The following is a 26,069-nucleotide window of genomic DNA, read 5'->3' as shown; positions in this document are numbered from 1 at the left end:
TACATTGTTAACCGCAATTGCTTCCGTATCTTTATTTAATGCCGGCATGTTAATATACATACATATACGTATTTACGTATATATGTACGCAAGTATGTAAAGCGTTGCATAATTTCGATATGTATGCGTACGCATACGCGCCAAAGGCAAAGTGCTGGTAACAATTTGTGAGAATTTCCCCGCCAAGAATTAGGGTGAAACGCTTGTTTTTTTTTGGTGTTTTTTTAATAAACTACTGAGTCATCAAAAGCGGCTCAATTGGCATTTTTTCAAATGACTAAATGAAGAGATTGCTTTTATTTTCTGTGGCCATAAAGATGGCGAAATTTCACAATGAAATTCAATTGCTTGCATGCTTGATCCAATTTCATCATGTAGGTATGACTCAGTTTGGATGGCTCAATGACCAAACTTATTTCAAATTAGTAATGCTTCGTGTGGCNCGTAAGCCAAAAAAGCCAGTCGGTACACTGCTAGGTCACATCTTATTCTGGGTGCTGAACTTTTCGACTCATACAAAGCATCGTAGCTTGGATGAGGATTTCTAAAGCATTTAGCTGCTTACTCGTCATGGCTGCTTTCTACAGCGTCTGAACTATTATGGTCATGATAATGCAATGAAATGCAATTCATATGAAAATATGCCCAAAACTGCTGAAAATATACTTTTTGCTTGCACGTCGTTTTCACTGGAAAGGCAAAACTTAAGAACAATGAGTCACGAGACTCGAAACTAATAACATATTTTTAATTATATTACGAACGATTGAAAAGTCTCAGATGCATTTAAGTATGTTAGTATAACAACAATGATAATTCTCTGAACTAAAGAGCGATGCCGAAAGAGACAATAGTGGAATATAAATTTTTTTTCTTTTGAGTTTTGTAATTATCCATAGGAAATGCTGACAAAGACTTTCAGCTCTTGAGGCCCAAATCACATAAGTAGAGGGGTGGTCTATGTAAATTGCAGGTTGTGGAGAGGCATGATTTCTTTACCAGCATTCCCGAGGTGGCACAATGTTCGAAAAACCCATTACACATTTACATCTGCCTTGAAGAAGATAAAGCGACAAAGCGCACTTGCTGTTACCACCCTACACCTATGGGACTTGTTGGTTTTAGTTTCGACTAAAAAATATCCAGTAGCCTGCTTGTTCTTTTTATTTTGCTGCCCGCTTTCTTCTTGTACTGTTAACCCCTTCTGGGCCTTAAGCCTATAATTAAAACTATACACGACGAGCAGAGTGCCTTTTCTTATTTCATTAAAAAGCCTATGGTTTTTTTCCTTTTGTTAAAAATATCATGTGAAGCAGTTAAAATTTACCTACTTTTATAATGTGCCTCATTTTATTTAGCCATTTTTAACATAAAGAAATAAATTTTTTTTACCAAAATTAGAAAAATTTTCCAAAAATTGGGAAAAACATTTTTAGAAAAGAACATCATTTAATTGATTGAATGCCTATTAAATACCGGAAGCTTACACGTCTTAAAAAAAAAGTAATTTTCAGAGAGAAATTTTTTTTTTTTAACTTAATTAATTAAAGGATTTTCTTCTCTAAAAATATTTTTTCCAAATTTTGGAAAATTTTTCTAATTTTGGTAAAAAATTGTATTTCTTCAATTAATCAAATGATTTTCTTCTCTAAAATATTCATTGCTGGCAACAAAAATTTTTGGAAAAGGTGTACCTTTTAAATTAAAATATTTTTTCTTTCTATTTAGGTTTTTGCAAAAAATTTTTTCTCTCTGAAAATTACTTTTTTTTTTAAAGACGTATAAGCTTCTGAAATTTAACATTTTTCTAAAATGTAATTTTTTTCTAAAAATTTATTTTCATGTTTACAAAAAATTATGAATATTTTTTAATTTTTTTTCTACAATTTTGTTTCTTTTTACAAAATTTATGTTTTCTAAAAGTATATAAATTTTAAGTAGCACTTCACACAATTTTTCTATAAGTGAACGAACTCGTTTAGAAACATGTTACCTTGATCTGGTAAGGGTTAAGTAAGCCACACCCATTTTGAAAAGCTTTAAAAAGTCTCCTATTCGAAAGGCATGCAGTAATTGCAAAACATTGAACTAAACGTTTTTTACAGAAAAAATCTATTTTATTCAAAAAGCCATTAATTTATCAAACTGCTTTGGTATCTTATGTATAAAGTTTTAATCCTTTTCCTGTACTTTAAAAATGTGCTTTATATGAATAGTTATTTTTTGTCATACATATGTATATACTTAATGAATACGGCATAGGGATTCAAACAAATGAGCTATGTAAATATATCGTAAAATAGTTCAGGCGAGGATTCGTTTTTGTACGCCTGCATTTTGGTGTTCGCGCCTTAAGTCTTTTGTTTCCATGCAGGCTTCTGGTACGCGCTAGCGTATACGTAACTTGTAATGGCCAAATTTGAACGCAAATGTATAGGCTATTTTTATGTAGCTTACATATTTACATTATCAACCAGTTTTTTGTAATGCTGTATATCAGTTCTACAGTTATTAAAAATTAAAGTTTTATGTAATTAAGTTTAGTGAAAATTAATAAAACTAGCTTTAAATAAAAACATACATAAAATTATACAAAAAAGCACATCATTTATTTATTATTTATTTTTTTTATCTTATTTATTTTCTCAGCTCCGATTACTGCTCATCACAATTATCGCTTGCGGCTTTATTGGCAAAAGCAATGCCTATTGTTCGCTTGAGAAGATGAAGAAATTCGCCATGGAAGCGTGCGAGCATCTATTCATGCAAGACGAGGCGAGGGAGAAGCGTTCGCTGTCCATGCAATATGATCACAATGTAATACATCACAATGAATGTAAGTTAAAAATAAATCTAAATGCGCATATTTGCCAACACTCATACATACATATCTATGTAGTCACACTTTAAGTATGCTTGCGTACGTTCTTGAGAATTTTGATACCTGTAAGTACATGTTTGCATGTGCATGCATAGCGCGACGACACATTCGCTGTAGTAGTAGTAGGAAATGCAGCGTATGTACATACATGTGTACGTGTTCAAAGCGCACTAATTTGGCACGCGCTAATTTATTGTCAACTCAAATATTCCGCGAGGTGTTAATTAGACTCAAGTAAAAAGTTATTTATTATGCGTTGCCGCTAAGTGTTAAACTACTGCATATATACGTACATATGTACATACATACATTTGCCTCCATGCATACGTGAGTGTCTGTCGCACGTTGATATGTGTTGACTCAACGTCAACAACGTAGTTAAATGCAAAAATGCACTCTCCTTTAGTGTAACGCAATAAAAAAAAAAAAAAAAACAACAAAAAAATAACAAAGTAAATATAGATTTTTCGTGTGCTTTTCGAATATTACCCATAGTTAGTGTCGATCAGGCGACAAGCTTGTCCACATGTCATTGTTTACAACTGGCGGTTGCTGGTTGCGGTGGTGACAACGGCGGCTAACTGATACGAAAAAGGTCACCAAGTCAGTCAACTTTGGCATTGATTATTATGAATTTCACTGTTTTTCTGCCAATTAAATATTGAATGAGTAGACTTGAAAATACTAAAATATAAATATAAATTGTTGTTCTATAAAAGTGCTTCATATATGCAGCCAAAAGCGGAAGTATGCATATTTGCGCGTATTGTTTGCTAAAGCAGCAGTTACAAAAAGCACCTGCAAAAAGGTAGTAAAACTATTTATTGCAAAAAAAAGAAACGCTGTGAGTTAGTATACCTCAACCGTTTAATTATGGAATACTTTACTTTGTTTAAGAAAAGTACATAAACATACATTTAAGTACATGTGTGTGGTGCAGTTGACTAAAATTTTAAATCTGACACGCCATTTCGACTTTTCGCTCAGTAGTTAAAAGTTAAAAAAATTCCAAAAAACACAATTTTTTGGCAAAACAAGAAATTGTCACATAAAGTTCAAAAATCTTTTCGCTCAGTAGATGAAAATTAAAAAATTCCCAAAAACACATAATTTTTAAAAAAAAAAAAAAAAAAATTGTCACATAAGGTTTCTAATTCTTGTTGGAATATATATTACTACCAGTAAAGTCAGAATTTTAATGCCAACGCCCCTAGGGTTGCTCTATACCAAAAAAATATACTCCTATTTTAGTGTATTTTGAACACAAAGAGAAACAATTGAGTATTATTACTGGGAATCTTTCGAAGACAAAGCGTTTTCCGATCGAAAAATATTGATTTTCAAAAATTTTATACCATTTCTACGAAAAGTTGTTTGTTCCCTTTAAGCATTCCCTAATTTTTTTTATCTAAAAAAAAAAATTTGGGAATATATTTTTCGATATAGAACAATCCTGGGGGGTGGCGGCATTAAAATTCCGACTTTACTTTTTTAAATGCATTTTTGGACCACCCTACTGTGCACCATATACCAGTGATACGCCTAAACACTAAAGTAAAAATAATTGGAGTATCTAGGCGGTGGTCATGATTCTTCGAACTATATTTTTTAGTATCATTCGCGATCTTTCCGCGATTTTTCGGAACATTTCGGGATTGCGCGACTATACCAGTATTCTCCGTACTATTTTGGAATTTTCTAGACTCCTTTTCGACTACTTTTCTAAACGGTATTTAGTGCAGCCATAAAAGGTACTTTAGTGCTTCGTAACTAAATAATTTAGTACTCGGTATGGGGTGCTGTAAAAATAGTAAATATATTTACTTCAAGTATGTAAATACTATCATATTTGGTATTTAATGACATCCAAAATACTTAAGCATATAGTACCTGGCGTTTTACTACAGCATAACTAAATACCCCTGCATTAGTTGTGCACTTAGCGAATACAAATTTGCCCATTACTGATATATACATGTGCACGCACAGACATACATTTATACTCGTACTATGTATAAATATTACTAAGCCTAAATTTATTTTCGATAGCAATAGCTTTTAAAATAAATATTTTCCAACATCTACATATGTATATTTGTTTTATCAGCCAATTTTTCTAAAATCCCCTTTTCTCTTTCATTTCCATTCACAGATCCCAAAATCAACGATAAGAGTCATTACATCAGTCGCAGTTTATATCCACGTGGTGGTTATTTGAAAGTGGGTCAAGAGCATTTCCAAATTCTCAGCCAAATCGATGTGGTGCCACGTTACAAGCCAAAGAAGCTGCATCACGACAAGAAGGAACGCTATAAGCGTGAGCATGCGCTCAGCTACAACAACATACCCTATTGTTGTTACAACAAATGTGAAGAGGATTTCTTTTGCTAAGCGTTTTACAAACTATTTAGCGCGATTTTGCGTCGTGTCACAAGCAACCGTCCAGCGGGTGGCAGACTGGCAGATAGAATCAGCCACCTTTAGCCATTTCAATTCCAGCCAATTAAAAATGCGGCCAATAGTCACTTAAAAACAACACATACATACATACATATGTACATATGTAAATACTTTACTACTAAATGTATGTTGGATTTTTATACCTACTATTAATTTTTTACTTGTACAGTTTAAAGTTTAGTTTTAATTCGAATTTTAGTTAAATATGATATTCCTATTAGCGCTGCTAAGCGGCGCACAATGCACCATGTGTACCTTATTGATTAGTATTTATTATTATTATTATAGACATACATATGTATGTATGTGCATGCGTACACACATTGCAATGTATTTGCATATATATGTATATGTATATACACGCATGCATACAGATAAGTATTTCGTAAAAGAAGAAGAAGAAAAAAACACATTACATGCCAAACAATGTCAAGTTGTTAATATCTAATTTCATTTCACATTTATTCAAAGTGGTTTGTGCACTGTGTGCATACATACATACATATGTAAGTATGTACATATCTACATACCAACAATCATTTATACGCGCATACAAACATTATTCAACTATCTTTCGTTTCTTATCCATCAGTCAGTATTAGCAGTGAGTAGATACTGCCTATTCCTAAACATTAACATCAATGTACTACCATCATTCAATTACTTCAATTTGTTATTTGTTTTATAAAAAAAATAATCGAATAGAGTCCAGATGAATTAGTTTAAGCTTTTGTCATACTACATATATATTTTAATAAAAAAAAGAATTGTTTAAAATGATGAAGTTAAATGCTCCATGTGCTCGATTGTGAAACAAATTTTTAGCATACTTTTAGGCGGTTACTAAATGTGGTGAGTTAACCCTTTAACCTAGCTGTGGCGAAAAGGAACAGCCGCTTAAGTCGACTTAAGATAAAATATAATTATAATAATATCGTATTCTATTAACAAAAACTACACACTTAGGCCTTCTTGCATATTCTTTTAAAAAATTGTCGAACAATATCACATCTCTAAATTATCTATTGAACGAGTTATTCACTCCTCAAAGCGTCTGTCTACATTTCCCAAAATAAGGTTTCAGAGCCCTCACCAACAGAGAGAGCAGAAGCTTTTGAAACGCGCAAGAAAGTCTCGAACCGCGCTAGGACAGAATGGCCCTGCGTTTGCACATGTCTTAGCCTTCGCTGAGCCAAAATAAGGCTGCACACTTGTGTTCCAACTGTCACAGCATAAATTCTCGTTTTTTGATTAGGGGACAGCCGTGCATCTTTATGGTTATGCTGAATCCATGTGCTACAGACTGTTATGCTTTGAGCTCCCGGTGAAATTGATCAGCCGCAGTTCAATATCGGAGGGTTTGTCAAAAACCTCTTTCGGGACCACCATCTGAGACGCCGATTTTAATATCGTGAATGAGAAATTTAGAAGTCTCGTCCTTCTCTGCCGTCGGGGCCCAGGTCAAACCAGGCTTCCTCCTTCACCAATTTGTCACCTCTCTTATTGCCTTCCATTTTCCTATGTTTGGGATACCAGACAAGAGCAATGATCATTGAATGATAAAACTGAGCACAACTCCATTTTACATTACTTAATCAGCTTAGATGTGGTAACGGGGTCCCCAAGATACACTGCAGACTAGTTGTTGCTGTGCTTATGGGACACTGACTCACACCATCCCTCTTGGTGAAACTAAGACAAGTACAGGGGGACAAATGTCTAGCATTTTTGAGCACCTTCGAGCACCCTCTGGGCCACTGAGCGACATCCTACAGATCTCGATTGATCTTCCCTAGCTGACCAAGATATCAGCAAATTACAAAGACTCAAGAAATGATACATCGCAAGTATAGTATGTAGAATTTAAAATCTCTACCTCAATTTCAATTCAATTCATCGCTTAAATTACTGCGTCAAATAGATCGAAAGTTCAAGGTGACTTGGTGGAGGGTTCTTCTACCGAAAGCTCTCCATTAAGACAAAATTCTGGCTTTCGAACTACTGCAGTACGTTTTCAGGCAGAAGTAGCTGACATTAAGAAGTAGTGTCAGACAGAAGTAAAAAAAATTAAAGAAATAGGTTGGTTGGTTGGCAGCGGCTCTGATACTCTGATACCCAAGTTGCTGTTACGGCCCTAAACGCAATGGTGGTGCAGTCGGACTGGTTGTATTAGGCTCATTTAGGTTGCAGGCCATAGCGTCATTGCGAGAAATTGCATGGCGGATGATTTGGTACGGATAGATCGCCTTGCAATTTTACAGCGGGTAGGGAAACCCTCTGATCTCCAGTAGTTCACTTTTAAACTTACTACACTCAGCGAAAATCAGTCACGAGTATCATCGAATGTCTAACACATATGTCAATCCAACCGATCATCGAAAGCAGACGAAGAGCGCCATCGGCTTTATAAAACCTAACTTACTCTGGAACAATTTTTGTACTGTATCAAATGATATACATACATATGTGGTAGTAATGCCCAACGCTTCCACACTTTAACGCAATACATAGTAATTGCTCTCTTCAAGTTTTCCCGGGTACGATAGCAAAGAGTCACAGTTTCCATATTCGCATAAAAACAAAAATTCTTGGGAAAAAAGTACGAATGCCTTTATCAGAAGAATTGTATACAAGTCGCTTATATCATTACGTTTCTGTGAAAGCATTTCGAGCCTAGTTAGCTGCATGCAAATAGCTGCGAGTATATTAAAGCACATACTACGAGCTCTGCCACATTTGAAGTGCATTAATTAAATTAATTTTTTTTGTCGACATACCTATACATACATATGCTTATGGCCGAATGTGTTTTCATGAATAATTTATACTTTCCGATTAAACGTCGCGTTGCCTTGATAAATCGACCGAGTTGATACGTACATAGTTACGTGTTATTACTTAAGAAGAAAAATAATTGACTTTTAGACTTGGAATGTCGTCTAATTACCATTTCGACGATTTTACTAAAAATATAGTGGTTATGTACATATACATATATGTATATTCCAATGAAACTTAATAATTAATAAATTTAATAAATAATTTCATGTGGCTATTAAATCTATATAACGTGCCCTAACCGCCAAAATAAAGTAAGCGACATTTTTTTTTTCAAAATTTTCTTGTTGATCAGAAATGCATCTAGAACAGTGTTGCTCAAAACAGCGCCCGCGGGCGGAACTCTTCAAAGCTCTGTGCAGATTTTATATGGTCGCTCACAGAGCAAAAGCTCTCTCTGAGCATTACTGATCTACATGCTCTAGGAATATTTCTGCATCAAAAGGAAAATTTTGAAAAAAATGTCGCTTACGTTATTTTGGCGGCTGGGGCTCGTGTTAATATTTATGTAAATGTGTAAACATTTACATTCAGATATTACAATAATATTTTAATTTGACAATGGTTCTTGGCAAGCCAAAAATGGAAAATAAGATAAAATTCTGTCGCAGTTCGTAAAAAAAATCGAATTCCTTAAAAATTAAAAACAAACATATCAACACGAAAATTTCATTGCTTTCTCTCTGTTGGCTATGGGAGCCAAACATTAAACATACATACATATATAAATATAAGCTACATACACACATAGTAATTCTGCTCGAGTTAATGCTTACAAATAATCTTCAGCATAAATACATATGTATGTATGTATTATGACTAAGCACATTCAGTTGATGCAAATGCGGGCACATACACCTGCGGTCAACTAATTAGCACCGAAATTCAAAATGATTTTGCTTGCAACTTATGCCTTTTTATTTATATAATTTATATAATTCAATCTATAATAGGAACCACATAAATAAAAATTTTCAGGCTTGCACAAACTTCCAAAAATTTTCATTCAAATTTCAAAATTTTTAATTAGAATATTTAGAAAATTTTCAGGTATGGAATTTTTTTAGCCCATTCAATTTTAGTCTAATAAAGTACGAGTTTCAAGTCGCTAAAAATTATCGTTAATTTTATTCAATTTATTTTTGTGGAGGGTGTTGCGGATTTTTTTTTTTTTATATAAAAATAGGTTTTTATCATGCGTTATATGAAAAAAAAAATGCGCAACACCCTCCACAAAAAATCTCAATCAATCTAAAAAATCAACGGTAGTTTTTAGCGATTTCAAACTTGCACTTTATTAGTCTAAAATTGAATAGCTTCAAAATTACATACCCGGAAAATTTTCTAAATATGTATTGTGATTAAAAATTTTGATTCACATTTTTTGAAGTTTGATTAATTTTTTTGAAATTTGTGCAAGCTTTTATTTATTTATTTATGTGGTTCCTGTTATAGATTGAATTATATTTCAAATGAAAATGATTAAAAACAAATAAATAAACATAAGTTGCAGACAATATCAGCTTGCATTTCGGTGCTAATTAGTTGACCGCAGGTGTACATAAATCGAAATGAATGTACATTTGGGGGATTTCTCAATTGCCAACAATACCCCCGACTTTCCATCGAAAACTAGTAATGCATATTTTACTCCAATAGAGCTCCAACAATATCTATGTGTATGGATATGTATGTATGTATGTAGATGCTTATGTTTGGCCCATTTACACACCACTGTTTCGATTACAATAAGACTGGTGTATTTGATGCTGAGCGCATTGTTAATTTTTTAATCCAATAATAAATGCGTGTGTATGTATAAAAACACAAACCTTTGTATGTATTTAAAACTGAATGCGCTCTCATGCTTCTTTTTATTTGCCGGGATTTTACCACAGAAGCTTTGCGTGTTTTGTATACAAAGCTATGCCTGCTTTTATGTGGCAAGTTTCTTCTACTCTTTCACGCATCTCAACGCTAGCGATCGTGAGCGGCAAATAGTTTATTGGAACGCAATGGAAGTAATCAGCCGCAGCAGGGAGCAGGTTCCTTAGCTGAGATCGTACGCTGAGGGAATTTTAAAAATCAGTTCATTGAGAACCTCGAAGGCGTCCACACAAGTGACTGGTGCTGGTGAATTTACAAAAGTGAATTCACAAAAAAAAAATTATATTAAAATAGAACAATAAATGAATTTTATTAAATTTTAGGGCTAATCGCATATTTAAAACATATATAAATTACGAGACCCGTAAATTTGGAAAATAATTAAACTGCAAATAATAAATATACAAATCCCTGTCAACATTTTATTAATTTTATAACTGTCCGCGATCGGCTGTTACAATACATAATTGTAAATCGTAAAAAAATATTTTAAAAAAAATCAAACAATGTCAACAGCTCCGCAACCAAATGGATTACTGCACAAAAATTCCGGCTCCAAAGAAGAGGTGAATATATTTTAGTTACTTTGAAGTTTTTCCCTTAAACTATGACTAATACCACTGTGCATGTGTTTGTGTTGTGTGCCTCTGAAGTCAACCGGGAAAACTTTGCTTAGGTGTTAGCGATACTTAATAAATCTGCAACGAGCGCTGTTAAATAGAAATAAACAACTACAATGTATATATAGTTTTAGTTGCGTGTAACTATTAAACACGGTAATAAATAAAATTTTTTAATTAGCCATTTTGTATACTAAAGTTTTTTTTTTGCTTCATTTTAATCGTTTGTATGAACAAACCCTCTGAAAATTCATGGAACGTTGATAAAACAAAATACCCTGCAGGAAATGTGTCTAACTATAAGCTAACTTTATGTTGATTAGGAAGGAGCTAAAAGTCACTTATTATCTGTATATTCTCTTTGACGAAAGCTAACTATATTTCTATGGCGGTGGCCGCGAAATAGTCAAGGGTGGTTTACCTCTGCATTAGATGCAACTAACTTGTAACTAACTACTTTTGAACATAAAATATCAATAGGAAAAACAAAATATTTATTTTTTATTTTTTTTTTATTTATTTTTTATTTTTATTTACTTTATTTATTTTATAACATTTCTCATTTGTTTCTATATTCTGCTGTAGGTGGCCCCATATTAGAACTCAGTCAGGCATAACTTCAAAACGATAATATGAAATTTCGATCTATGTTTTATTTGTACTCAATTCGAAAAAGTATTTGCGAAGTGCAGGAGATTTAAATAAAGAAAACAATCTCGAGCTTTACTCCTACATTACTTGTCCACTTGTTTCAAGTTAGCTTTTTGTAGCTAACCACAAGTTATATATTTTATAGAAACCCCGCAAAAAAGCAAGTAGGTTATTTTTTATCAATTGATAATTTTTTTCTGCAGGGTATATTGATCTAAGATTTTCCAATACTCAAGCATTAAGTATATAAGCACACATACTGGCATACCATTCACTTCCATAAGTACATTTGTCGTCACGAAATGTAAATATGTACCGCTAGCCCAGACTGAAAATTTGTTAAGTTAATTTTTTTAAAATTTTACAGGAGATGAGAAAACCTTACAAGACACGTTTTCTTCATATATTTTGCAAAACCTTCCATAGCATATTTTTTGCGTATTCAAAGCAAAACGTAACTCCACACGAATCGGCAGAGTTCGATATTAGTGAAATTTTTTGGTATTATTTTGAGTTTATTGAACTGATCAGAAAGCCCAATGCCTGTCTCGATGGAGACGTTGCTAAAAGTTCCGCATACCTAAAAAAATCTGAATAGGACAATAGTGAAATTCTCTTTACAACTAAAAAATACGAATAGAAAATTCTTTTAACGGTTTATCTCAACATATGTGCTAGGGGGATGAATCATTACACAGGGAACATTTCCTTTATTTTTGTCTTAATTAAGCTAAAATAAGTTATTTTCTTCTTTCCACTCCACTTCAAGAATGTGTAATAATTAAGAAAGTATGTTTTCAGGAATCGTTCAATATCGAAGATCTTCGTTCGGAGAAAGATCAATTAACATATAAACACTTTATGGAATCGGAACGAAACGAAATAGATGGACCTATACAAATTCCAGGTAAATCTTTATAGGTATTTATTTTTATCAAAAATATGTATGTATAAAAAAAAAGTATGTACTTAACAACTTTTCACTTTTCGCATTTACAGAGGAGATGGACGCCCTGGAAGACTTTGCTAGCGTAGATGTTAATGCCTACGCGCACAAGAAAACTCTCGCCCAGGGTATGATGGATTTAGCATTGCTTACAGCAAATGCCAATCAATTGCGCTATGTATTGGATTCCTACAACAGACATCCATATTACTATCCCAGCTTGATTTTCTTATTACTCAGTATTGGCTTCCAGGTAAATAATTTGACATACATACTATTCGTTTTAATAAAGTGAAATTAAAATTTTCAATATTTCGCAACTGTACACACATACATACATAGATAGCTGTTGGTGTTGGCTTAATTCTCACCAGTCGTTACAACATTGAAGACAAAAGGGAGGTGTGTCGTGCAGAGAAATTTAGCAACTATACAATCTGTGGCATTTTCATAGTTACCGTTATCAATGTGTTCATTTCGGCATTTGGTGTTGCAGACGCGCCTGACGATAAATAATTGTGGAATCTACGCTTGCTGTTGTCGCTGTCCATAAATACATTTAACGTAAACAAATGCATTAAAATATTTTGGTGCTATTTTTAACCACAATTTTTAGCATTGTAATTTAAAAAAAAAATGAATAGCAAAATGCTTTGCTGTAATTGGGCCATTCCATAAAAGCAGCATTAATTTTTATTGTAATCTTTTTTAAACTATACATATACGTTGTAAGTATACAACAATTTTTCGAATATGTTTCAAATTTATGAAATTTTTATTTATTTAAGAATATTGAACTAAAAGTATCTTTAAAAGTAGTACAAATAATTATAGCAATACGACCTGTTAATTTCTCGAATCATTTATTTGAATGCTCAAATATATATGTAAGAGTAATCATTAGTACATATAAGTACATATGTTCTATCTGCATACAAATTTAAATATGTATTAATTAATTAAATATAAGTCCATATTCATTTTTTATACGGAAAGTTTTAATTTATATTATGGGTATTCAACTAAATACTTAAATGCCTCGTAACCGCGTAAACATCTATATATTCTAGTGCATCACTTTACAGGATGAAATATTTTTTAGTAGCATGGTTCTGTTAACATATCCTAAAAAAAAAATTCTGAAAAGAGTCTAAAAATCAAAATTTTCAAAAAGTCCGATCAAAGGGTATTGCCGCTTAAAAAGGGTCAAATTGCCCCTTTAGTCGCACAACGGCAACACTGAGGCAGTGTGAATAAGTGTTTTAGTTTGCAAAAGACGACTGCGTTGCTCTTTAACATTGCTCCTGATAATCAGTGATAAGTTGGCTAATGTGGTCGTAGTTTATCTGGTAACGCTAGAGATCTTAATGATCTCTGAGAAACCACGCAGTGGCTAGCCAGTTTATCTAAGCTAACCCAACCTAGTACTAAGAAGTTTGCTTAACTAAGATCGGTCCTAGCAGCAAAAAAACCAACGAACTCTAGATGGTTTATATCAACAAAGGCTCGGCTGATAGGTGATAATTTAAACAGACTTCTCACTAGCAAGGTTTTGCTCAGTAAGATTCCTCTGGCAATGCTAGGAATAGTATCCATGTAATGCAGAACTCAGTGGTAGAGGAGCTGTTCCAAGCTCCCATTGAATGCTAAATTTTTGCCACTCTGCTCTAAACTGATCGCAGTTTCGCCTCGACAGATGGTTCGAGACAATGGACCTCATACATAAAAAGTTAGCTCCAGCTCAGACTCAAATTTTGCAATGATCGAGTGAGCTCAAGCTTAAGAATTTGTACTGAAAATCGAGTCAGAGTTAAGCTCACTTTTAATGCATGAAGCTCAATATCCTGCAAGTACTCCAACAACTAGTCTTTAGGTTACCATGGTGTATTAGTATTGATTTTCGCTAGCTCTTCTTCTCGTTTTCATCTATTCCTTTATGACCTTTTCGAATATTAAATTCCTAGCTCAGAACGAAACACAAAAGCACTTAAAAACAAAGATGGACCTCAAGAGCGTTTGAATTTGCCATATCGTACAAAATCCTGGAATGACTGGCATTCTCCAGTATTCATCAAAATTCTACGAGTATTCGTTGGGTTTTCCTTACGTACTTTGCTTATTTATAGAACTATTATTATAGGGATAAATTGCTTTCTGCAGCTTCCAAGTAAAGGGATGCCAATTTCCCAGTGGATGACCATATTGCTGCATGACAGAAGAGATGGAGGAGATAGTGAAATATCTCATTCATAAACGCTTATAGCGCACTTTTAAGCGCTGTCCCCGGCACGATATTGATAGAGGTTTTTTGGTTCCACATTTAGAAAATTTGGCCTCCTTGACAAACCGTCCAATAACGGACAGCAGCTGATCGCTGTCTCCTGATCGAAAAAGGAGAATATCCGTTGTCACAGACGGTACATAGGTTTGCAGTGTTCTACATGTACGAACGATTCGAGGGCCAAACATTGACTCTGATCAATATCGTCTTGGTAAAATTTCATACTGGATAGAGTATATATGTAGGTTAAACTTGGCTGCCACACGTTGTCATAAGGCATAATTGCTCTTTTCAAGGTTTTCCGGGTCCGATGGCAAAGGTCATAGTATGCATACTCACATTTCGTGCATAGCAAAATTAATTCTTGGAAACCAAAAAAAACCAGACCTTACAGTTCTGTGAAAACATTTCTAGCCTACATAGTTTGTTGCATGTAAGTACGAGTACACTTACAAGTAGCTCTGCCACATTTGAAGTAATTAAATTAATTATTTTTAGCGCCTGAGTTCTTACATAGGTGCATACAGAAATCGCATGGAGATGGATTGATTATAATATACACACGTAACTATGCATGCAATATGAACATTTATATGTAGGTATGTATATGTATTTTGATAAATATTTATACTTGTCGATTAAACGTCACGTTGCTTTGATAAATTGAGCGAGTTAAGACGTAGTTGCTTATTATTATTTAAGAAGAAAACTAATTGACTTTTAGTCTAGGAATTTCGTGCAATTACGATTCCAATGATTTTATATGATTACATATTGAATCTAAGTTATCGTGTTTGTATTTAGCAATTTATGATTTAGAATCAAATATTATGCAAAACTAGTAAATCCGTATGGCGTTAAAATGTCTAAATCATTGCTCAAGAAATTACATGCAATAGCACAAATTTTCAAAAACTGCGAAAATTGTTTTGGTATCAAATTATATTGCATTGTAAAAACTAGTAAATCAGAATTTTTTATTTTATTTTTTCAGTCAAAAACTTTTACCGTTCTAGTCAGTGTTGCCACATGTTTTTTTACTAGTGTTACTATATAAGTATTTATTACGAAAAATTTCAGATCGATCATTTTCGATCTTAAATAAATTAAACGTTACGCCAATGATTTGCATAAATGAGGCAGTAAATATCAGAGCTGCATCTCGGTACTCACAGTGTTGAACAACTGTCTTGAAATAAATTTTATTTATTGTTAATTCAACTCATTTATTTGGCACGAACGAAAAAAAATGGTATCAAATCTGACCCTTTAAGGAAGTAGGATTAAACGATAGCGAAAAAAAAAAATTAAATAAAAACATCCTCTAGAATTAGCCATAAAATGCAGGTATTTTTTCGGTGCATTAGAGTATAAAATTCTAGCAAAAAAAATCAACCAAATAAAAAAAATGTAGCAAAAATTAGGAATTTGAGATTAATCGGTTAAATAATTTTTATATTGGTAAAATTCTTGATTAAACAGATTCGGATTATTGTTGTTTTTTTTTCAAAACAATCAAGTAAAATCTGATTTTTGCCAAAGCAAATAATTTTTTTTTATATATTACTCGCATAATAAATACCATGGTGAAATTATAAACACGTTACGTAATTTAATCTAATTTAAATTAATTTATTAACAGCTTTCTCTTTATTTTCTTGACAGTGGGCTATCTTATAGGAATTTTTAAAGAAAATTTTTCAGATAAGATAGTGTTAAATATGTTTCTTATTAATGATAATAAACTGTAATATAATGTAACTTTCTTCTTCCACATAATGCCAAAAATTGGTAAAGGTTCTCCAAACAATGGCAATATTCCAATACTGTAAATCTGCACACATACATACATATGTACATATGTATACCATTCAGCTCCTTGAAATGTAAATATACATACGTGTATAATTAATTTTTTTTTTTATATTTTTGAATAAAATAAAATATAATATACCAATAATTCAAGTTTTTTATTAATCAGGATACGATTAATCAGTTTTCTAAGTAATCAAATAAAAAATAGTATTCTGATTAATCAAAATATAATTAATAAAGAAATTAATTAAAAATACTATTTTTTGATTAATAAATTTAACGGGTTTCGATTTATCAGCTTGCTCGATTAATTGATTAATAGCACATCCCTTAGCAAAATGCTACGGTAATAAAGTATAAATGTAAATTTCGCTAATTAGAAATTTTAAATCAATAAATGAAACAATATTCAACACATATTGACTTTAGGTTAATGCAATTTTCTAAATGAATGTCGCTTATTTACTAAATGAAAGTTATAGGCAAATGGAACAGACTTACTCCTTATATTTATCATGCTTCCACAGTGGGGGTATTTACAACGGTATCGTAAGTGTCGTTATGTTGTATGTCGTGAAATTTAAACGTTTAGATAAATATTTAGCAGAATTTAAACCAACACCAACTATTTTTCAACAGTGTGAAAATTCACAAAATGAATTTTATTGTACCTTGGGAGCTCCCAAAATATATTTTTAACCGTTTAAAGTTTGCGACATACAACAATACCGCACTTACGACACCGTTGTGAATACCCCCATTGTGTACTAATTTCGTGCTAAAATATTGTGTTGTTTACGCGTAAGTAGACAATTTCGCATCTCTTTATTTCTACATTCTGGGAGCAATTCGAAAACTTTGAATGTGTCTGCTGAAAAACTTTCGTTTTTTGAGTTGTGACAGTCTTTTAGTAAATGAGCGACATGTACATACATACATACATATTTCTTCGAAAACAAGAACCGGCGATAAAATGAGGGGGCGCCAATGAGGGGGATACTGAAACATTTCATCAGCAATGAAATATACATATATGTAAATACATACAAACAACAACAAGAAACAAAGAAAGGAAATAAGATGAAATTCTCTTGCATTTCATAAAAATAAATTCAGATTCATTAAAAACATACGAATCAGCATGNTAATGCTCTTCTCTAGCGCCAATGAGGGGGAAACTGAAACATTTCATCAGCAATGAAATATACATATATGTAAATACATACAAACAACAACAAGAAACAAAGAAAGGAAATAAGATGAAATTCTCTTGCATTTCATAAAAATAAATTCAGATTCATTAAAAACACACGAATCAGCATGAAAATTTCTTTTTTACTTTCTCTCTGTTGGCTGTAGGCAGCCAGCAGTTATTCTGCTCGAGTTTATGCTTGAAAAATATCTTCAGACGTTTATCTATACATACATACATACATACATATGTACGAGTCTTATGACTAAGTAATTTCGGTTGATGCTGATACAGGCGCTAGCGTACATATGTATGTACATACCTGAATACAATAAACGGGGGATTTTTCAATGGCCAACATAATCTCAGATTTTCCATCAAAAATTAGTAATGCATATTTTACTCCAATAGAGCTCCAAAGGTAACTACATATGTGTGTTCATATGCATATTTGTAGGCTCGTATGTTTCGACTACAATAAGACTGGTGTATTTGATGCTGAGCGCATTGTTAATTTTATAATCCAATAATAAATGCGTGTGTATGTATAAAAACACAAACTTTTGTATGTAGGTATTTAAAATTGAATGCGCTCTCATGCTTCTTTTTATTTGCCGGGATTTTACCACAGAAGCTCTGCGTGTTTTGTATACAAAGCTATGCCTGCTTTTATGTGCCAAGTTTCTTCTACTCTTTCACGCATCTCAACGCTAGCGATCGTGAGCGGCAAATAATTTATTGGAAGGCAATGGAAGTAATCAGCCAGCAGCAGCAGGCTCCTTAGATGAGATCGTACGCTGAGGGCATTTTAAAAATCAGTTCATTGAGAACCGCGAAGGCGTCCGCTGAAGTGACTGGTGCTGATGCAAATACAAACGCGTTCTACAAAAAAAAATTTAAATAAAATAACAAATAATAAAGTACAGAATTTTACGATTTTGTAGGTGTATGCTATGTTGTATGTATGCATATTAAAAAAAAAAACAATAAGTATTCGCAGTAAACACAAAGAAAAGTACCAAAAGGAGCGCAGCTAAATTTGGAAAGCATCATATTGTGCCAAATAATATACAGCATCAATAAATTCCTGCCGACTTTTTATCAATTTTATTACCAACGGCGATTGACTGCTACAATACATTATTTTAGATCGTGAAATAATAAAAAAATATAAATTAAAAAATGGCAACAGCTCCGCAACCAAATGGATTACTGCTCGAAAATTCGGGCTCCAAAGAAGAGGTAAATATATTTTAAATACTTCGAAGTTTTTCCCTTAAACTATGACTAATGCCACTGTGCATGCGCTTGTGTGTGTGCCTGTGAAGTCAACCGGAGGATTTTGTTTATGTGTTAGTATGTATGTATGTAGTCTTAACGATACTTAATCAATCTCCTACGAGTGCGAGTACAAGCGTTGCATGTAGCTATTAAGCGCGGTAATAAATAATGGGGCTATTCACGATCCGGTGCATACAGTCTAGCATGGCGCATCGATAGCATAAATAGCGTGATTGTTGTTCTTTCATGTGTTCCAACAACAAAAATCTAGCCAATAATGCTATTTATGCTATCTATGCAACATGCTAGACAATATGCACCGGATCGTGAATACCCATAATGTTTTTCATTAGCGTTTTTGTATACTAAAGTTTTTTGTTTCATTTTAACCGTTTGATTTTGCGAAGCTTATGGAAATTTATTCAACGTTGATTATAAAATACATATGTATATAAACTTAGCATTTTCAAATAGCAAGGTATGTACATTACGGTGGTTCAAAATAAGTAAAGTCGAAATTTTAATGCCCTCACCCCCTAGGGTTGTGGTTTATCAAAAAAGTATACCCTATTTTTATTTTTATTTTTTTGAAATCAAAGTAGTTCTCCAAGCGCTTAAAGTTTTCCAAGTATTTTGTATGGGGGAAAAAAAAACAACTTTTCGTAGAAATGGTGTGGAAAATAAATATTTTTCGATCGGAAAACTCTACTTCTCTTCGGGAGACTTTCAATAATAATACCCAGTTCTTTATTTAACAGTTTTTTAACACCAACGATTTTTTATTTATCCCCAATTGCATTCTCTGGCATTTTCTGGGGGTTTTTGCGGACCTGTAAAATATAGTTACTATGAAAAAATTGGTAATTGGGAGTCTGCTAAAGGGAAGCAAAGTTTTCCGATCGAAAAATATTGATTTTCGAAAATACTATACCATTTCTACGAAAAGTGGTTTTTTTCCCGATATAAAATACATGGAAAACTTTGAGCGCTTTGAGCGTCCTCTAAATATTTTTTGATTTCAAAATAAATAAAATTGGGGTATATTTTTTTAGGTGTGTAACAATCCTATCAAATGAGCGCATAATGATTCCGACATTAGTTTTTCACGTGCATTTTTGGACCACCCTAATGTATCTACCTATGTACAAACATACTATGCACTTACAAAAATAAGTACATTTTTTTAGTCACGAAATGTAAACATGCTGTGTATGTATATCCATTCTGCAAAGGAAAACTGCTTAAGTCTTTGCATTTAAAGGCCAAATTATATTTTATTAATTCAAGTTCATTGGAGCNACTGTATGTGTATATCCATTCTGCAAAGGAAAAGGCTTATTTTTGTGTGTTTGCATTTAAAGGCCAAATTATATTTTATTAATTCAAGTTCATTGGAGCCAATATCAGAGAGGTATTAAATACATTAAAAGATAGATGTATGTATTTTGCAATGTTTAGTATAACAAATAATGACGTCTATGCTCTGGCCGAACCGAGCATTTTATATCCCGCGTACAAGCTCATAAAAGGTACAGACTTTGAGCATTTATGGAAATTGCCATTACCTAACATTTTATTGTTTTTGATTGGTAAGACCCAAATCAATATATATAAAACTTTCTAGAGAGATCACTTAACTAGTAACTGTATAATGTATTCTATATCTTTTGATTGCGTCTCCGCTCTTAAACTGATGGCAACCCCCTTCAAAAATATTTAGGGTCTCGTTTGATACCCATATTAAAATATTTTTTTTAACTTGTCAATTTCATTGAAAATATTTACGAAATATAGATTTTCGAAACTCTATTGTTTGAGGTGCATATTAAAATATTTCAATTAACTTGTTAGTTAAATTATGAATTTCTAAACAGGTGGGAACCCTACTTAAAAAATGGTATCTTAATTAAGTATAAACTTTACCGATCACTCGATGTTGAAATTCTTGGGAACTTACATGAGCTCCTAACTGCAGTTAAGCCTTTGGTGGAAATTTGCTATAAAAGTGAATACATATTAGGGCTGTTCAGGATCCTGTGCACATGCTCTTGCATTTGTAAATTCACAACAATCGAATGCCATGGAGTAAGCATAAAATTTGCAAATGCAATTCCAACTGCCAATCCAAGACCATTTCCACAAGATCCTGAACAGTCCTAATGTTTTCTAAAGAGCTACTGGTAATGGCTTTTTTTCCTTTAACCGCCAAATGCGTGCGGACATGCAGAGCTAAGAGATTTTGATGAATTTGGCAATGTCATTGACGTCGGTTGGGGTTAATATTCTTTTATGTTGTGTTTCCTTCGTCTTTGCAAAGCGATTCGAATAGTATGTATGTTTAACTCCTATGTATGTATGTATGCACACAAAATATTTCGTTTACGGCACGATGAGCGAAAGTGATATTTTACTTAATTTTTTTGCAAGAAATAAACTTAGCTGCTGCAAACTGGCATCCTTAGTAAGATTTCTAATATTCTTATACCAAAGTCAGGTTAGATCATTCCATGCGATCTCACGTAGACCAATACCACAAGCCTGCGAAATTTAAGGTTACAATAGTTATGTTATTTTTTTTTTAATATCTACGTATAGTAAATTAAAATACAGCCTTGTTTTTTTTCTATAACATCGAAATTTATTTCTATTGATGGCAAGCATATTTAAGAATTTTTGGCAATTTTCAAGAAAAGCTTCCTTCCTTCCTTCATTACTTCCTTGTAAAAAGTACGAAATCTCTTTTATATGGATTTTCATCAAGCCCTTTTACATCTCTAGTCCAGTTGTGAATATCTCTCAATGTTCTCTAGAGACTTTCACTCATTAAGCTTAGACATCTGCCAGAGATGACTACTCACTAAGTAGATCATCAGGTTTAAGCTGTTAATCTAGCACATCAGCACTGAACCCCAATCAGCCATCACTGTCCGGCAGTTCAAAAGATTTGCAACCCAGTGATATATGGATGGATTAACTGAGGCTGAACCGAAACCCTCCAATCATGTCTTGACAGAGACGTTATTGAAATCTCCGGATGTGTAAATTCTTTTTATAATGGAGAAAAAGCAGCGCTGGTCCTTTAAAGGGGTTACATTATTATATATATAATGTTTTTTTTTTTTTTGAGCTAAACCTAGATGAAGCTAAAATATTTTTTGTTTAATATTCACTTCAATATCGACTAAGCATTAAAAAATATATATATTTTCAGGAATCGATTAATATCGGAAACCTTAAGTCGGAGAGGGAACGATTAACTCATAATCACTTTATTGATTCAGAACGAAGCGAAATAGATGGACCAATACAAATTCCAGGTAAATCTTTATAGATATTTTTATATAGTTTTTGATATACATATGTATATGTATGTATGTAAATGTTTGAGATCTAATTTGATCGAAAAAAGTACTTACCGAACACTATACAACTTTTCGCATTTACAGAGGAAATGGATGCCCTTGAAGACCTTGCTAGCGTAGATGTTAATGCCTACGCGCACAAGAAAACTCTCGCCCAGGGTATGATGGATTTAGCATTACTCACAGCAAACGCCAATCAATTGCGCTATGTGTTAGAGACCTTCAACAGACATCCATACTACTATCCGAGCTTGGTTCTCCTAATACTTAGCATTGCTTTTCAAGTAACTAATTTTTTTTTTTTAACTAGATTTAAAGACACAGCGAAAATTTAATTTTCAATATTTTCTAATTACAGATAGCTGTTGGTGTTGGCTTGATTCTCACCAGTCGTTACAACATTGAAGACAAAAAGGAGGTGTGTCATGCGAACAGAGTTAGCAACTATACAATTTGTGGCATTTTCATAATTACCGTTATTAATGTGTTCATTTCGGCATTTGGCGTGGCAGACACGTCTGGCGATAAATAATTGTGGAATCTACGCTTGCTGTTGTCGCTGTCCATTAATACATTTAACGTATACAAATATCTACAATAGAGCATTAATATACATATTTTTATAAAAAAAAAAAAATAAACACCATATTTTTAAGCATTGTAGGTTAAAAAACTGAATGAGCTAAATGCTTTTCGGCAATAAAAATAAATTTTCATAGAAATCCATTTCAAATTAGGTATCGAATAATTTACACGAATACGTTTCAATTTTATGAAATTTGCATTTTTTTAAGAACATTGAACCAAAAGAAAAAAGATTTATTTATCAAAATTAGATATATAGCATTCGGTGGTCTGCTAATTTCTCGAATCATTTATTTACACACACTCACATATATGTATATACACACATATAACAGTACATACTCCTTAGTATATAAATACATAAATTTTTATATCGATGTATTAAAATAAATTGTATAAGCCTGTACGAGTGTATATTTTTTTTATCTGGAAATGTTAAATTTATATTATTTGCGTAAGAATACAAATTCCATAAATATGTAGGTGCTTGAAACATGGATATCCTGGCTGGGAGAAAACATCGCCCAACTTTTTGTGTAAAAAGTAATTGGTTCTTCATAAGCTGTTAAGTGCCGGGACGGCAACCGATCTTGAAACGACCAAGTTTGAATAGGAAAATTTTCCGCACTTTTGTTAACACTTTTTTTTGGTTAAATACGAAAATACCATTATTTTTGCCAGTTGATAATTTTTTCCCACGTATGTATAGCGTAGGACATACCCTTGTGGTCAGCTGATTAAAATAAGTGAGATTTTGACCACTTTTCTTTTTTCTATTTAATGTCTAGTTTTTTTTTTTTAAGTCTAGTACATTATATATACATATATATATATCGTAAAAAATTATAAAAATTCAACAAACTATAACAATTACACACAAAAGCTTTAAAATTTTTTTCATAATTTTTAGAACAATTTTTGGTATGCAATTCTATAGCCCAATTTTAGTAGATTAAAGTGCAAATTTCAAGACGCTATAAAATTGCGTTGATTTTTATTTTTCTTTTCTTCTTTTTTTGGCTGGCGCTGCTGTGCATTTTCTTTCATATGAAAGAAATTGTTGAGCATACTTTATCAGCCAAAAAAAAAAAACAAATATATATTAAAAATCAACGCGATTTTGTAGCGTCTTGAAACTAGACTTGCACTTTAACTTTTCTAAAATTTAATGGCCTATAAAACTGCATACCTAAAATTTTTCTAAAAATTCTGAATGAAAAGTTTAAAATTTTTTGGTCGTAATTGTGAAAGTTTGTTAAATTTTTATAACTTTTTTACAAAGTGCGAAATGTGTGAAAAAATTATAAACATTAAGTAAACAAAAGAAAAATAGCCAATAAATTATGTATGTTTTTATGTATACATAGTTTTTATTTTTAATTTCCGAACCGTTTAACCGAACCGAACCGGTTTGACGAACCACTCCAAAGGTGCAAAAGCGTTTCGAGCCGCTGAACCGAACCGACCAAATTTTTCATCCGGCCCACGTCCCTGCTTTATTTTAGCACAAAGTGGCATTACAATAGGTCTGTGCCAAATTAATGAGAGCTTTTAGATAATAAGATTTGAACCACAAACCACAAGAATAGCAAAGAGAAAAAAAAATAATTTGTTAAAAATTAACAAATTAACGAGCTTTAATGCAAACATACACTAGTGTTGGGAAGTATCGAGTACTATTGAGGATCGAGTTCTGTGGAATCGATACTTTTAAGGGGCGGGTATTTTTGAGAGTACTGAGTACTTTCTTTAAATATACATATGTTGCCAAATTTGTATTCAAATTAATATATTAATCCCAACTTATGTCAAATGAGTGATTGGCTAACTACTGATTGCAAGAATGTATTTTAATAGAAAATTATTGAAATTTGAAAATGAGTACATTGATTTCTGAATTCAGTATTTTTAAGTAAATATCTATGTGGCACTTAATACTGATATGAGTACTTTGAATCGATTCTGAGTAAAGGTATCAAAGTGATGATTGGAACAGAGTGTTTTTAAGTACTGCTTACTTTCGAGTTCTTTTAAGTACTGAGGAGCTTTTCTAGAGAGAAATCGTGGAAGAAATACATTAGCTAAAATTAGTACACCCGCGTAAATTAGACTGGTCCAAAATTTGTTTTGTCAATCGCATTTCTCTCTTGTATCGCATTAGAGGGTAGCCCCACAGAGATGTGCGCAGCATAGAATGTAAGCTGCAATGCTATTCTCTTTGGGTATCAGAGCTTACACTTCTTTAGGGGCGACAATCCTGTTTGGCGCATTATCGTATGACTACCCGGAACAATCCCGTATGTCAATGTCGTTTTTCTTGAAAAACTATCGTAGAGCATCCGCCATTCCTTGTTCAGTGTGGCCACAGTTGAAAAGAAATATTAAAAATCGTATGACTGTTATTATGCCACTATGCATCTTATGGTTACAGAAAAGTGATCGGCATGTGCCGGATCAGCCTTAAAAAAATATGTAAAAGTATAGATGAGCAGCTTTTTTTAACGTGTTTCATAACTTTTTTTGCAACGTCAGAAAAACTAAAGAATATGGGCATGGTGTCGGGGTAAACAACCTTCTTTAAGAGTTTACCAAAAATTTGTATTACAAAAACGACCAACAACTCTTCAAAGAATCTGAACTTATGAATTTCTGAGGCTCAAATATAATTATACAGGCCAACAATTAAAATAAAAATGTTGCTTTGTACCTGCAGTTTTGATTTTTAACGTCAGTTTGTAATTAATACTTTGAAGTCTTATTGGTACATTTTTATAAATAAATTGATTTTAGAACATGATTTTGTCCGGCAGAAGCTGTCTTAAAGAGCCAAGCATGTTTTGTTACATTTGTGGTGAATACATACTTAGTTAAAAAGTTTCGAAAATGTGAAAATTTTAAAAAGTTGTTCATCGAGGCTAGAAAGCCCCTGTCATATTCAGATGAACTACCTATTCGAACTTTTTGTTACATCCGTGAGATGTCATTCAAAGAAATCTACACTGAGGTAAGCAGTGACAGCGATTTCAAAGGAGTAGCGTTTAAAACGCCAAGGCTTTTCACCTAAGAAGAATTAAATGCTTTGATAAGTGATTTATAACCATCTAAATAATCTGCAGAATTATCAAGGTTCAGTTAGGCAGTCTGCACATGGTTCGTATAGCTTTAGACGCGTATGAAATTTGTTATGCCTTAGTCCACATTTAATTTACGTAATTCGCATATTCGGTCGTGCAGTGCGGACGTATTTTCTCTGCTCGTCAGCTATAGTTG

At 32.7% G+C, this 26,069-nt stretch overlaps 3 protein-coding genes across 3 annotated transcripts; all 3 read left to right on the top strand.

The window, feature by feature from the left end:
• Positions 1-2,649: 2,649 nt before the first annotated feature.
• Positions 2,650-6,008, top strand: Ilp8 (Insulin-like peptide 8; the record flags this gene model as incomplete). Its single annotated transcript, XM_017631456.1, has 2 exons — positions 2,650-2,836; positions 5,034-6,008. Coding segments are annotated over 2 exons (426 nt in total), but the record flags the coding sequence as incomplete, so codon positions are not given.
• A 4,278-nt stretch (positions 6,009-10,286) lies between these two features.
• LOC108375350 (ninjurin-1-like) lies at positions 10,287-13,200 on the top strand. The gene is made up of 4 exons (XM_017631458.1): positions 10,287-10,632; positions 12,139-12,244; positions 12,337-12,536; positions 12,626-13,200. Exons 1-4 carry the CDS (start codon positions 10,573-10,575, stop codon positions 12,797-12,799), a joined length of 540 nt encoding a protein of 179 aa, XP_017486947.1. The 5' UTR covers positions 10,287-10,572; the 3' UTR covers positions 12,800-13,200.
• A 5,181-nt stretch (positions 13,201-18,381) lies between these two features.
• LOC108375349 (ninjurin-1-like) lies at positions 18,382-23,021 on the top strand. The gene is made up of 4 exons (XM_017631457.1): positions 18,382-18,813; positions 22,064-22,169; positions 22,299-22,498; positions 22,573-23,021. Exons 1-4 carry the CDS (start codon positions 18,754-18,756, stop codon positions 22,744-22,746), a joined length of 540 nt encoding a protein of 179 aa, XP_017486946.1. The 5' UTR covers positions 18,382-18,753; the 3' UTR covers positions 22,747-23,021.
• Positions 23,022-26,069: the final 3,048 nt, after the last annotated feature.

The sequence above is a fragment of the Rhagoletis zephyria genome, unplaced genomic scaffold (genome assembly GCF_001687245.7).
Source record: "Rhagoletis zephyria isolate East Lansing unplaced genomic scaffold, Rhagoletis_zephyria_1.1 Rzeph_scaffold_08785, whole genome shotgun sequence".
Lineage (NCBI taxonomy): Eukaryota > Metazoa > Arthropoda > Insecta > Diptera > Tephritidae > Rhagoletis > Rhagoletis zephyria.
The sequence above is the reverse complement of the archived record's forward strand: the minus strand, read 5'-3'. Positions and strand labels throughout refer to the sequence as shown.